Source organism: Panulirus ornatus, chromosome 56, assembly GCF_036320965.1.
Source record: "Panulirus ornatus isolate Po-2019 chromosome 56, ASM3632096v1, whole genome shotgun sequence".
NCBI lineage: Eukaryota > Metazoa > Arthropoda > Malacostraca > Decapoda > Palinuridae > Panulirus > Panulirus ornatus.
Window position 1 is genome coordinate 29,674,688 of NC_092279.1, and position 15,767 is coordinate 29,690,454.

At 41.5% G+C, this 15,767-nt stretch overlaps 1 protein-coding gene across 1 annotated transcript in view; it reads right to left on the minus strand.

Moving 5' to 3' along the window:
- The window catches only part of LOC139766042 (structural maintenance of chromosomes protein 6-like), a 353,590-nt gene that overhangs the window by 47,734 nt on the left and 290,089 nt on the right, over positions 1-15,767 (minus strand). Inside the window, exon 14 of the mRNA XM_071694167.1 lies at positions 5,049-5,162. Coding sequence (XP_071550268.1) covers positions 5,049-5,162 — 114 coding nt within the window. The remainder of the gene's footprint in view (positions 1-5,048; positions 5,163-15,767) is intronic.

A 15,767-nucleotide genomic window follows, 5' to 3' on the forward strand; every position in this document is an offset into this window, starting at 1 on the left:
ATGTGCTAAGAGGTGCAACTGGAGGGATGTCTGATCATTATCTTCTGGAGGTGAAGGTGAAGATTTGTAGAGGTTTGCATAAGAGAAGAGAGAATGTTGGGGTGAAGAGAGTGGTGAGAGCACATGAGCTTGGGAAGGAGACTTGTGTGAGGAAGTACCAGGAGAGACTGAGAGCAGAATGGAAAAAAGTGAGAGCAGATTACATAAGGGGAGTGGGGGAGGAATGGGATGTATTTAGGGAAGCAGTGATGGCTTGTGCAAGAGATGCTTGTGGCATGAGAAGCGTGGGAGGTGGGCAGATTAGAAAGGGTAGTGAGTGGTGGGATGAAGAAGTAAGATTATTAGTGAAAGAGAAGAGAGAGGCATTTGGATGAGTTTTGCTGGAAAACAGTGCAAATGACTGGGAGATGTATAAAAGAAAGAGGCAGGAGGTCAAGAGGTGCAGGAGGTGAAAAAGAGGGCAAATGAGAGTTGGGGTGAAAGAGTATCATTAAATTTCAGGGAGAATAAAAAGATGTTTTGGAAGGAGGCAAATAAAGTGCGTAAGACAAGAGAACAAATGGGAACATCGGTGAAGGAGGCTAATGGGGAGGTGATAACAAGTAGTAGTGATGTGAGAAGTAGATTGAGTGAGTATTTTGAAGGTTTGTTGAATGTGTTAGATGATAGAGTGGCAGATATAGGGTGTTTTGGTCGAGGCGGTGTGCAAAGTGAGAAGGTTAGGGAGAATGATTTGGTAAACAAAGAAGAGGTAGTAAAAGCTTTGCGGAAGATGAAAGCTGGCATGGCAGCAGGTTTGGATGGTATTGCAGTGGAATTTATTAAAAAAGGGGGTGACTGTTGGTAAGGATATCTAATGTATGTATTACTCATGGTGAGGTGCCTGAGGATGGGCGGAATGCATGCATAGTGCCATTGTACAATGGTAAAGGGGATAAAGGTGATTGCTCAAATTACAGAGGTACAAGTTTGATGAGTATTCCTGGGAAATTATATGGAAGGGTATTGATTGAGAGGGTGAAGGCATGCACAGAGCATCAGATTGGGGTAGAGTAGTGTGGTTTCAGAAGTGGTAGAGGATGTGTAGATCAGGTCTTTGCTTTCAAGAATGTATGTGAGAAATACTTAGAAAAGCAAATGGATTTGTAGGAAGCATTTATGGATCTGGAGAAAGCATATGATAGAGTTGATAGAGATGCTCTGTGGAAGGTATTAAGAATATATGGTGTGGGAGGCAAGTTGTTATAAGCAGTGAAAAGTTTTTATCAAGGATGTAAGGCATGTGTAGGAGTAGGAAGAGAGGAAAGTGATTGGTTCTCAGTGAATGTTGGTTTGCGGCAGGGGTGCCTGATGTCTCTAGAAACTGCAGAAGCTGGTGACTGAGTTTGGTAAAGTGTGTGAAAGAAGAAAACTGAGAGTGAATGTGAATAAGAGCAAGGTTATTAGGTACAGTGGGGTTGATGGACAAGTCAATTGGGAGGTAAGTTTGAATGGAGAAAAACTGGAGGAAGTGAAGTGTTTTAGATATCTGGGAGTGGATTTAGCAGTAGATGGAACCATGGAAGTGGAAGTGAGTCACAGGGTGGGGGAGGGGGTGAGAGTTCTGGAAGCATTGAAAAATGTGTGGAAGACGAGAACATTATCTCGGAAAGCAAAAATGGGTATGTTTGAAGGAATAGTGGTTCCAACAACATTATATGGTTGCAAGGCGTGGGCTATACATACAGTTGTGCAGAGGAGGGTGGATGTGTAGGAAATGAGATGTTTGAGGACAATATGTGGTGTGAGGTGGTTTGATCGAGTAAGTAATGAAAGGGTAAGAGAGATGTGTGGTAATAAAAAGAGTGGGGTTGATAGAGCAGAAGAGGGTGTTTTGAAATGGTTTTGTCACATGGAGAGAATGAATGAGGAAAGATTGAAAAAGAGGATATATGTGTCAGAGGTGGAGGGAACGAGGAGAAGTGGGAGACCAAATTGGAGGTGGAAGGATGGAGTCAAAAAGATTTTGAGCGATTGTGGCCTGAACATGCAGGAGGGTGAAAGGCATGCAAGGAATAGAGTGAATTGGAACGATGTGGTATACCGGGGTCGACATGCTGTCAATGGATTGAACCAGGGCATGTGAAGCATCTGAGGTAAACCATAGAAAGTTTTGTGGGGCCTGGCTGTGGAAAGGGAGCCGTGGCTTTGGTGCATTATACTGAGTGTGAACAAGTGTGGCCTTTTGTCCTTTCCTGGAGGTACCTTGTAGGGGGAGGGGGGGAGGTGGGGGGATGATACTGCATGTGTGGCAGGTGGCGACGGGAATGAATGAAGGCAGCAAGTATGAATTATGTGCATGTGTATGTCTGAGTATGTATATATATATATGTATACGTTAAAATGTATAGGTATGTATATGTGCGTGTGTGGATGTGTATGTATATACATGTGCATGTCGGTGGGTTGAGCCATTCCTTTGTCTGTTTCCTTGTACTACCTCGCTAACATGGGAGACAGTGACAAAGTATAATACAAAAAATAATATATATATTCTTTTTTATTATACTTGATCGCCATTTCCCGCATCAGCGAAGTAGCACTAGGAAAGGATGAAGAATGATCCATCCACTCATATACACATTTACATACATGAATGCTCATACCTACACACATACATACATATACAAAGACATATACTCATCCCAACTGTCGTTTGCCCTATATTTCAATCCCTGCACCTTCCTTTTGACCTCTTGGCACTTTCTCTTGTACATCTCCCAATCATTTGCACTCTTTCCCTGTAAGTACCACCCACACACCTCTCTTTTCTCTTTCATCATCAGCATTACTTTGTCCTCCCACCACTGACTACCTTTTATCATCTGCCCAAGTTCCACCTTCCAAACGGTGCACATTTCCCATGCACATCCCAGCACTGCTTTCCTATGTACCTCACTATCTTCATCCATACTCATAACTTCATTTACTCTCAGCTTTTGCCATCCACACAGGTCTTTTTCCAAACTCGCTTACTTTCATCACTCCCTTCTTACTCGTGTCATTTCCCCTTTTCTAAAAATCTTTACAGATCTTCAACCTTGCCTCCACCACATAATGATCAGACATCCAACCAGCTGCATATCTCAACACAATCACATCCAGGAAACTCCTTTGCATACCAAGCAATCAGTATGTAATCCAATAATGCTGAAAGACCATCTCACTTTGGTAGGTAATAGCTGGTAAGCAGCCACCGACCAGGGAGATATATTATTGGTACTTCCCATCTAGATATCAGGTGGGTTAGTAATAGCTGCAAAGTGAGCCAGCATTTCAGTGGTTGTCAAATTGCATTCCTATAACCCAGGCAACTGTCTTTTCTTTCTCATCCACCTGTGGATTGCTGGCATTCTAGCATACAATCTCTCAATGTTACACATAATACTTGAAAACACTTATCTCACAAAGTTCATTCTACATACCAATAGATTTTCCTGCGGTGAGTGCTAATGTACTAGCCCTGCCTTTTGGCAAAATGGTAGGAGCAATAGGTAGAAGTAGTAAGCAGGAACATTAGGTATGAACATTAGGTAGAATAAGTAGGTAGGAACATGAGGGCATTAGTAGGCAGTGGGTTGTTAGCAGCCAATGACCAGGGAGGTATATTACCAGTACTACCCACCTGGGTATCAGGAGGGTTAGTGACATCAGCATCGTGAGCCAGCACCTTAGTAGTTGTCAAGTTGCACTCCTCTGACCCAAGTATCTGCTTTTTCTTTTTGCATCACTAACATGTGGACAACTGGCATTCTCTCCACAAACATACAATCTTTCTGTGTCATATGTAACACCTGACAACAATTAACTCACACAACTCATTCTTTGTAACTCTAGATTTTCCTACAGTGAGCACTATGCACTAGCCCTACCTTTTGGCAAAATGGTAGGAGTAGTAGACAGAAGTAGTAGGAAGGAACATTTAGGAAGGATCATTACGTAAAAAAATTAAGTAGAAGCAGTAGGTAGGAGCATTAGATGAAGTAGTCATTAGGAACATTACACAGGAGCCTCTGAAAACACTGTGCTAGACTTGCCCTCCCAGTGGCTTATTAAGGGTGAGGCACTAAAGGGTAAGAAGTGGCACTGGAGTTCTTTAGTTATGGAAACTCTGTTGCTGTGGCCACCCTCTCGAGGGAGTTCCCAGAGGGAACAGGTGTCAGATACAGATAGATAAGATAGGTGGATTATCTTTCCTACTCACCCTAATACACTTATGTATGTTTTCCTTTCAAATCAGGTATTCCAAATAACCAATCTTTTTCAGCACATAACTCTATAAGCTGTTCACTAATACTGCTCGTACAATTGGGTAACCTATGCTCCCCAGGTTATATCCACAACTGCCACAGAACACACTTTCTCATTTAAATCACCCATCAGTAATAACCAATCTCTTGCATCACAAGTATTGACACACTCACTCAGCTGCTCCCAAAACACTTGCCTTTTCAACATCCTTTTCAAGGGTACGTGCATATGCACTTGTAATCTATTTTCATTTTTACCCACATCAGTATGGAAATCACTTCCTTACACTCTTTAACATATTCCCATAATTCCTTAGTTGTCATTCTAACACCAACTAGGGCCCTAACCTTAACCCTTAGACATTTCCAAACCATTCTTCCCCTTACCCTTGAATTTTGTTTCACTCAGTCAGAACATCCAGGTTTCTTTCCTACAACATACTACCTATTTCTCCATTCTTCTCATCACAGTTAAATCTACAAACATTAAGAAACCAAAGCCTGAGTCTTCACGGAGGATAAGCATTCTTCACTTGGCTCCTTCCTCTGTTCCATCATTCACAAATTTCAATACATGAAGGGGAGGGTTTTCAGCCTCTTGCTTTCTTAGAAGCATTCTAGAACAAGCAGGGTCAACTGGGTAGAACTCTTTCTTCCCTATCCCCCGGGAAAAATCAATACATCTAAAATAATAAATCAACTTGGAAATGGTATTTCAATGAAAAAAGTTAGGAACCGAAAACCCAGGTCAAAACTTACATTTAGGTTGCGATGAGTAAGATTCGACTTGAAATTGGTCTTTACCATAATGGAAAGTAACTTCCGGAAATGTTTGAAACGGTCCAGCCTCTTTCTCAGACTATCTTCAATTATCTGAAAGTAAAGAAGAAATGTAAAGCTACATTAAGAACATAAATCTTATTTATCAATTTCACTGATTCTGAAAATACTTGGGCAACAGGTACAGTAAACAGTGAAAAAAGGCCTAAAACATAGAGCATGCAAGTCAAGATCTGACAATATAATGAAAAGCAAGGAGTGAAATGATTTTTCCTCAAAGGATCAGTCACTTGTTCTTAGGACTAACTCACTAGAGCTCAAAAGAAAAGCAGAGAGAGAGAGAAAGAAACAAAAAGGGTGCATTACATAATAAAGTTGGAGAAATTATGCGAGTAAATGATACCGTTAGTAAATGATGCCATTTTGTCCGTTCCTGGTGCTACTTCATTACAGCTGGAAACTGTGGACAGTAAACACTTATCACCTCCTCACTAACACAAAGATCCTCCAAAATACAATCCCACCACAACAGCTCAGCATTCAATGTTTTTGCAACAGTATTAGGCACCTCATATCCAAACCACTCCATAACTAACCTCCAACCCCAAAGTAGAAATATAAAGTTTACCCCTGCCTCAAACTTCAGCAGCTTAAACTTATATATCCCCCACCCCTTATAAACATAACATTAATAATACATATACACATTGTATTGACCCTAAAAGCACTGTATAACCACCCACCACACAGCCTTAAACATTGTCCCACCAAACATACATCCATCTGATGCCAAATCCACAGCCATGCAAGAACTATGGACATCACCCATCCCAACAAAATCACAAACACCAATTCAACATATTTCAAAACCCTTCATGACTACGATGCAATTATCACAAAGAAGCAACTAAACACTTAATGTTTAATTGCTGTGAAATCTCCCTACATAGACAGCACTATCAAAGGCAGGAGGGACTCCTGGGGCAGGAACTAAGTTAGTAACTTTCGTGTTTTCCCCCAAACATGTTTGTCATTTCCCACATCAGCAAGTGGCACTAGGATCAAATGGAGAAATAGCATTATTTGCTCACATCCACTCCATAACCAAAAACCATTGACCTTTCCATGGTTTCTCCCAGCCACTTCATATGCCCAAGTTCAGCCCACTGACTGCATGTCGTCTTCTGTATACCACACAGCTCCAACTGTTATATCCCATGCATGACTCTAACCTCTTAAATGTTCAAGCCCTGCCTTCAAAGCATCTTTAACTCCATTCTTTCACCTCCTAGGTTCCCCCTCTTCCTTGTTCCCTCCACTTCTGTGTATAAATCATTGCCCTTCCTCACCCAAAGAAATGGTGTGTAAAAAAAATCTGAACTTGGATAAAGTTTTCACCTATTTAAAGTAACACATCTAAGACCAATCTGATATAATGAAAGCATCTAGTCCTAGAGAACCCAGAGGAACATAACATATTGAAAATTATAATTTTTCTTGTCAATATGAATATGAATTGTGCAGACATAATTAGAAATTAGATGAACAATGTTGTTTAGGATAATATATATAAGACTTGGCCTTGTACTAAATTCCACAAAAGTTATTCTTTTTTATCATTGTACCTGATCACCATTTCCTATGTCAGCAAGGTAGTGCCAGGGAACAGATAAAGAATGGCCCATCCACTCATATACACATATATGTACATAAGCACCCATATACACACATATACATATCAATATATACACATACACAGCCATATTCATACATACAAATGTACATATTCATACTTGCTTGCCTTCATCTATTCCTGGTGCTACCCCACCCCAAAGGAAACTGCATCCCTACCTCCTGCTTCAGTGAGGTAGTGCCAGGAAAACAAAAAAGGCCACATTCATTTACACTCAGCCTCTAGCTGTCAAGTGTAATGCACCGAAACCACAGCTTCCTATCCACATCCAGGCCCCAGAGACCTTTCCATGGTTTACCCCAGACATTTCACATGCCCTGGTTCAGTCCATTGACAGCACGATGACCCTGGATAGGTATAGAGAATATGAGAGGTGAATGAATTATTGTAATGGAACACTGAGAAGTAACAAGAACACAAACTTATCTTTTAATACATATCCACCATTTCCCACATTAGTGAGGTAGTGCAAAGAACAGATGACTGAGCTTTAGAGGGAAAAATCTTCACTTGGTCCACTTCTCTGTTCCTTCTTTTGGAAAAGTCCAGCCCCCCACTCCCAGCCCTTTTAGTCATCTTCTACGAAATGCAGGGAATATGTGGGAAGTATTCTTTCTCCCCGTCCCAGCATAAATGCTGTTGTAATGAGCAAGAAATATAATGCACCAGAAAATGCACAGCAATACAAAATAATAAGCATAGATGCTGAGAAACAATCCAGTTCTGATATGGATATATGTAATGTACAAAGTCTAATCAATGAAACTACCAGAATCAAAACTAAATCTACTCATGAGTTGTAACAGGATAAATGGAAATATAAGCAATGAAGCAGATTCAGAAGGATATGTGACCCACAAAGCTGACAAAGTAAAAGCAAGCAAAGTAAGGTGGCAATATATGTAAGAAAATAATTTCACGTGGAATGGATAACGAAACTATTTTTTTCTGTTATACTTTGTCGATGTCTGCCACGTTAGCGAGGTAGCACAAGGAAACAGATGAAAGAAAGGCCCAATCGACCCACTTACACATGTACCCACATACACGCCCACACACGCACATGTACATACCTATACATTTCAACATATACATACATATTCATTTATTCATTTACTATACTTTATCGCTGTCTCCTGCATTGCCAAGGGAGCGCAAGGAAACAGACGAAAGAATGGCCTAAACCACACACATACACATGTATATACATACGCGTCCACACACGCACATATACATACCCATACATCTCAACATATATATATATATATACACACACACAGACATATACATATATACACATGTACATAATTCATACTGTCTGCCCTTACTCATTCCCGTCGCCACCCTGCCACACATGAAATAACAACCCCCTCCCCTTGCATGTGCGCGAGGTAGCACTAGGAAAAGACAACAAAGGCCACATTCATTCAAACTCAGTCTCAAGCTGTCATCTACAATGCACAGAAACCACAGCTCCCTTTCCACATTCAGGACCCACAAAACTTTCCATGGTTTACCCCAGACATTTCACATGCCCTGGTTCAATCCATTGACAGGATGTCAACCCCGGTATAACACATCGTTCCAATTCACTCTATTCCTTGCACGCCTTTCACCCTCCTGCATGTTCAGGCCCCTATCACTCAAAATCTTTTTCACTCCATCTTTCCACCTCCAATTTGGTCTCCCACTTCTCGTTCCCTCCACATCTGACATATATATATCCTCTTTGTCAATCTTTCCTCATTCATTCTCTCCATGTGACACAAACCATTTCAAAACACCCACTTCTGCTCTCTCAACCACACTCTTTTTTTTACCACACATCTCTCTTACCCTTTCATTACTTACTCGATCAAACCACCTTATACCACATATTGTCCTCAAACATCTCATTTCCAGCACATCCACCCTCTTCCGCACAACTCTATCTATAGCCCATGCCTCACAACCATATAACATTGTAGGAACCACTATTCCTTCAAACATACCCATTTTTGCTTTCAAAGATAATGTTCTTGACTTTCACACAATCTTCAACACTCCCAGAACTTTCGCCCCCTCCCCCACCCTATGATTCACTTCCGCTTCCATGGTTCCATCCGCTGCCAAATCCACTCCCAGATATCTAAAACACTTCACTTCCTCCAGTTTTTCTTCATTCAAACTTACCTCCCAATTGACTTGTCCCTCAACCCTACTGTACCTAATAACCTTGCTCTTATTCACATTTACTCTCAGCTTTCTTCTTTCACACACTTTACTAAACTCATTCACCAGCTTCTGCAGTTTCTCACACGAATCAGCCACCAGCGTTGTATCATCGGCGAACGACAACTGACTCACTTCCCAAGCTCTCTCATCCACAACAGACTGCATACTTGCCCCTCTTTCCAAAACTCTTGCAGTCACCTCCCTAGCAACCACATCCATAAACAAATTAAACAACCATAGAGACATCACGCACCCCTGCTGCAACCCTACATTCACTGAGAACCAACCACTTTCCTCTCTTCCTACTCGTACACATGCTTTACATCCTCGATAAAAACTTTTCACTGCTTCTAGCAACTTACCTCCCACACCATATATCCATATATATGCTTAATACCTTCCATAGGGCATGTCTATCGATTCTATCATATGCCTTCTCCAGATCCATAAATGCTACATACAGATCCATTTGCTTTTCTAATTATTTCTCACATATATTCTTCAAAGCAAAGACCTGATCCACACATCCTCTACCACTTCTGAAACCACACTGCTCTTCCCCAATCTGATGCTCTGTACATGCCTTAACACTCTCAATCAATACCCTCCCATATAATTTCCCAGGAATACTCAACAAACTTATACCTCTGTAATTTGAGTACTCACTCTTATCCCCTTTGCCTTTGTACAATGGCACTATGCAAGCATTCCACCAATCCTCAGGCACCTCACCATGAGTCATACATACATTAAATAACCTTACCAACCAGTCAACAACACAGTCACCCCCCTTTTTAATAAATACTACAATATCATGTTAACCTGCTGCCTTACCGACTTCCATCTTCTGCAAAGCTTTTACTACCTCTTCTCTGTTTACCTAATCATTTTCCCTAACCCTCTCACTTTGCACACCACCTCGACCAAAACACCCTACATCTGTCACTCTGTCATCAAACACATTCAACAAACCTTCAAAATACTCACTCCATCTCCTTCTCACATCACCACAACTTGTTATCACCTCCCCATTAGCCCCCTTCACTGATGTTCCCATTTGTTCCCTTTTCTTTACGCACTTTATTTACCTCCTTCCAAAACATCTTTTTATTCTCCCTAAAATTCAATGATACTCTCTCACCCCAACTCTCATTTGTCCTCTTTTTTGCCTATTGCACCTTTCTCTTGACCTCCTGCCTCTTTCTTTTATACATCTCCCAGTCATTTGCATTATTTCCCTGCAAAGATTGTCCAAATGCATCTCTCTTCTCTTTCACTAGTAATCTTACTTCTTCATCCCACCACTCACTATCCTTTCTGATCTGCCCTCCTCCCATGCTTCTCATGCCACAAGCATCTTTTGCACAAGCCATCACTACTTCCCTAAATACATCCCATGCCTCCCCCACTCCCCTTACATCCTTTGTTCTCACCCTTTTCCATTCTGTACTCAGTCTCTCCTGGTACTGCCTCACACAAGTCTCCTTCCCAAGCTCACTCACTCTCACCACTCTTCTCACCCTAACATTCTCTCTTCTTTTCTGAAAACCTCTTAAAATCTTCACTTTTGCCTCCACAAGATAATGATCAGACATCCCTCCAGTTGCACCACTCAGCACATTAACATCCAAAAGTTAACACGTAATCCAATAATGCTCTCTGGCCATCTCTCCTACTTACATCATACTTACAGGTATTCCCAATCACCTGTCAATTTTCAGCACATAAACCTACAAGCTCTTTCACCATTACTATTTACACCACTGAACACTCCATGTATACCAATTATTCCCTCAACTGCCACATTACTCACCTTTGCATTCAAATCCCCAATCACTATAACCCGGTCTCGTGCGTCAAAACTACTAACACATTCACTCAGCTGCTCCCAAACACTTGCCTCTCATGATCTTTCTTCTCATGCCCAGGTGCATCCACTTTCAGTTTTACCCACATCAATCTAGAGTTTACTTTCTTACACTCTATCACATACTCCCACAACTCCTGTTTCAGGAGTAGTGCTACTCCTTCCCTTGCTCTTGTCCTCTCACTAACCCTTGACTTTACTCCCGAGACATTCCCAAACCACTCTTCCCCTTTACCCTTGAGCTTCGTTTCACTCAGAGCCAAAACATCCAGGTTCCATTCCTCAAATATACTACCTATCTCTCCTTTTTTCTCATCTCGGTTACATCCACACACATTTAGACACCCCAAACTGATCCTTTAAGGAGGGTGAGCACTCCCCGCGTGACACCTTCTGTTTTCCTGTTTAGAAAGTTAAAATACATACATATATATATATATATATATATATATATATATATATATATATATATATATATATTTTTTTTTTTTTATACTTTGTCGCTGTCTCCCGCGTTTGCGAGGTAGCGCAAGGAAACAGACGAAAGAAATGGCCCAATCCCCCCCCCATACACATGTACATACGTCCACACACGCAAATATACATACCTACACAGCTTTCCATGGTTTACCCCAGACGCTTCACATGCCTTGATTCAATCCACTGACAGCACGTCAACCCCTGTATACCACATCGCTCCAATTAACTCTATTCCTTGCCCTCCTTTCACCCTCCTGCATGTTCAGGCCCCGATCACACAAAATCTTTTTCACTCCATCTTTCCACCTCCAATTTGGTCTCCCTCTTCTCCTCGTTCCCTCCACCTCTGACACATATATCCTCTTGGTCAATCTTTCCTCACTCATTCTCTCCATGTGCCCAAACCATTTCAAAACACCCTCTTCTGCTCTCTCAACCACGCTCTTTTTATTTCCACACATCTCTCTTACCCTTACGTTACTTACTCGATCAAACCACCTCACACCACACATTGTCCTCAAACATCTCATTTCCAGCACATCCATCCTCCTGCGCACATCTCTATCCATAGCCCACGCCTCGCAACCATACAACATTGTTGGAACCACTATTCCTTCAAACATACCCATTTTTGCTTTCCGAGATAATGTTCTCGACTTCCACACATTTTTCAAGGCTCCCAAAATTTTCGCCCCCTCCCCCACCCTATGATCCACTTCCGCTTCCATGGTTCCATCCGCTGACAGATCCACTCCCAGATATCTAAAACACTTCACTTCCTCCAGTTTTTCTCCATTCAAACTCACCTCCCAATTGACTTGACCCTCACCCCTACTGTACCTAATAACCTTGCTCTTATTCACATTTACTCTTAACTTTCTTCTTCCACACACTTTACCAAACTCAGTCACCAGCTTCTGCAGTTTCTCACATGAATCAGCCACCAGCGCTGTATCATCAGCGAACAACAACTGACTCACTTCCCAAGCTCTCTCATCCCCAATATATATATATATATATATATATATATATATATATATATATATATATATATATATATATTTTTTTTTCATACTATTCGCTATTTCCCGCGATAGCGAGGTAGCGTTAAGAACAGAGGACTGGGCCTTTGAGGGAATATCCTCACCTGGCCCTCTTCTCTGTTCCTTCTTTTGGAAAAAAAAAAAAAAAAAAAAAAAAAAAAAGAAAAAAAAAAAAAAACGAGAGGGGAGGATTTCCAGCCCCCCGCTCCCTTCCCTTTTAGTCGCCTTCTACGACACGCAGGGAATACGTGGGAAGTATTCTTTCTCCCCTATCCCCAGGGAATATATATATATATATATATATATATATATATATATATATATATATATATATATATATATATTTCTTTTCTTTCGTACTATTTGCCACTTCCCGCATTAGCGAGGTAGCGTCAAGAACAGAGGACTGGACCTCTGAGGAACATCCTCACCCGGCCCCCTTCTCCGTCCCTTCCCCTGGAAAACCAAAAAAAACCAGAGGGGAGGATTCCCAACACACCCCACTCCCCTCCCCCCTAGTCGCCTTCTACGACACGCAGGGAACACGTGGGAAGCATTCCCTCTCCCCCATCCCCAGGGATAATATATATATATATATATATATATATATATATATATTAGGGAGGTAAATGCAAGAGTTTTGGAAAGAGGAGCAAGTATGAAGTCTGTTGGGGATGAGAGAGCTTGGGAAGTGAGTCAGTTGTTGTTCGCTGATGATATATATATATATATATTAAATTTTAGGGAGAATAAAAAGATGTTCTGGAAGGAGGTAAATAAAGTGCGTAAGACAAGGGAGCAAATGGGAACTTCAGTGAAGGGCGCAAATGGGGAGGTGATAACAAGTAGTGGTGATGTGAGAAGGAGATGGAGTGAGTATTTTGAAGGTTTGTTGAATGTGTTTGATGATAGAGTGGCAGATATAGGGTCTTTTGGTCGAGGTGGTGTGCAAAGTGAGAGGGTTAGGGAAAATGATTTGGTAAACAGAGAAGAGGTAGTAAAAGCTTTGCGGAAGATGAAAGCCGGCAAGGCAGCAGGTTTGGATGGTATTGCAGTGGAATTTATTAAAAAAGGGGGTGACTGTATCATTGACTGGTTGGTAAGGTTATTTAATGTATGTATGACTCATGGTGAGGTGCCTGAGGATTGGCGAAATGCGTGCACAGTGCCATTGTACAAAGGCAAAGGGGATAAGAGTGAGTGCTCAAATTACAGAGGTATAAGTTTGTTGAGTATTCCTGGTAAATTATATGGGAGGATATTGATTGAGAGGGTGAAGGCATGTACAGAGCATCAGATTGGGGAAGAGCAGTGTGGTTTCAGAAGTGGTAGAGGATGTGTGGATCAGGTGTTTGCTTTGAAGAATGTATGTGAGAAATACTTAGAAAAGCAAATGGATTTGTATGTAGCATTTATGGATCTGGAGAAGGCATATGATAGAGTTGATAGAGATGCTCTGTGGAAGGTATTAAGAATATATGGTGTGGGAGGCAAGTTGTTAGAAGCAGTGAAAAGTTTTTATCGAGGATGTAAGGCATGTGTACGTGTAGGAAGAGAGGAAAGTGATTGGATCTCAGTGAATGTAGGTTTGCGGCAGGAGTGTGTGATGTCTCCATGGTTGTTTAATTTGTTTATGGATGGGGTTGTTAGGGAGGTAAATGCAAGAGTTTTGGAAAGAGGGGTAAGTATGAAGTCTGTTGGGGATGAGAGAGCTTGGGAAGTGAGTCAGTTGTTGTTCGCTGATGATACAGCGCTGGTGGCTGATTCATGTGAGAAACTGCAGAAGCTGGTGACTTGAGTTTGGTAAAGTGTGTGAAAGAAGAAAGTTAAGAGTAAATGTGAATAAGAGCAAGGTTATTAGGTACAGTAGGGTTGAGGGTCAAGTCAATTGGGAGGTGAGTTTGAATGGAGAAAAACTGGAGGAAGTGAAGTGTTTTAGATATCTGGGAGTGGATCTGGCAGCGGATGGAACCATGGAAGCGGAAGTGGATCATAGGGTGGGGGAGGGGGCGAAAATTCTGGGAGCCTTGAAGAATGTGTGGAAGTCGAGAACATTATCTCGGAAAGCAAAAATGGGTATGTTTGAAGGAATAGTGGTTCCAACAATGTTGTATGGTTGCAAGGTGTGGGCTATGGATAGAGTGGTGCGCAGGAGGATGGATGTGCTGGAAATGAGATGTTTGAGGACAATGTGTGGTGTGAGGTGGTTTGATCGAGTAAGTAACGTAAGGGTGAGAGAGATGTGTGGAAATAAAAAGAGCGTGGTTGAGAGAGCAGAAGAGGGTGTTTTGAAATGGTTTGGGCACATGGAGAGAATGAATGAGGAAAGATTGACCAAGAGGATATATGTGTCGGAGGTGGAGGGAACGAGGAGAAGAGGGAGACCAAATTGGAGGTGGAAAGATGGAGTGAAAAAGATTTTGTGTGATCGGGACCTGAACATGCAGGAGGGTGAAAGGAGGGCAAGGAATAGAGTGAATTGGAGCGATGTGGTATACCAGGGTTGACGTGCTGTCAGTGGATTGAATCAGGGCATGTGAAGCGTCTGGGGTTAACCATGGAAAGCTGTGTAGGTATGTATATTTGCGTGTGTGGACGTATATATATACATGTGTATGGGGGTGGGTTGGGCCATTTCTTTCGTCTGTTTCCTTGCGCTACCTCGCAAACGCGGGAGACAGCGAAAAAAAAAAAAAAAAAAAATATATACTATTCGCCATTTCCCGCGTTAGCGAGGTAGCGTTAAGAACAGAGGACTGGGCCTTTGAGGGAATATCCTCATCTGGCCCCCTTCTCTGTTCCTTCTTTCGGAAAAAAAAAAAAAAAAAAAACAAGAGGGGAGGATTTCCAGCCCCCCGCTCCCTTTTAAAAGTCGTTGATTTCATCTACAAAACTTACAGGATGTTCATTAGTTATCAGTCTTTTTTAGTGACGTTATCTAATATGGTAACAATAATAAAAGTATTAGGATGCAGTGAAAAGTTGGTTGTAAATTAACTATATATTATTAGGGTGTTGGCTAGTTTTCTCGCAAATTCCCTATGGCAGTGCAAAACTACCATGCAGCTCTGGCTTTTATCAAATTATTAAAGCTTCTTGCACTTTACTCCCAATACTTTTGAATTTATCTTGGACAGATTTCATAAGTATCATTTGAAACAGTTTCAGAAAAAGGAATTTCATTGAAACAACACTCCAGACACGATTCATAATGGTGAGACAAAGTGTGTCTGAACAGACATTTCATAAAAGAATGCAAGACAACTGGGTGCATGTTAATAACACCTGATAATATTACAATCCGCAAAGCTTTTACTACCTCTTCTCTGTTTACCAAATCATTTTCCCTAACCCTCTCACTTTGCACATCACCTCGACCAAAACACCCTATATCTGCCACT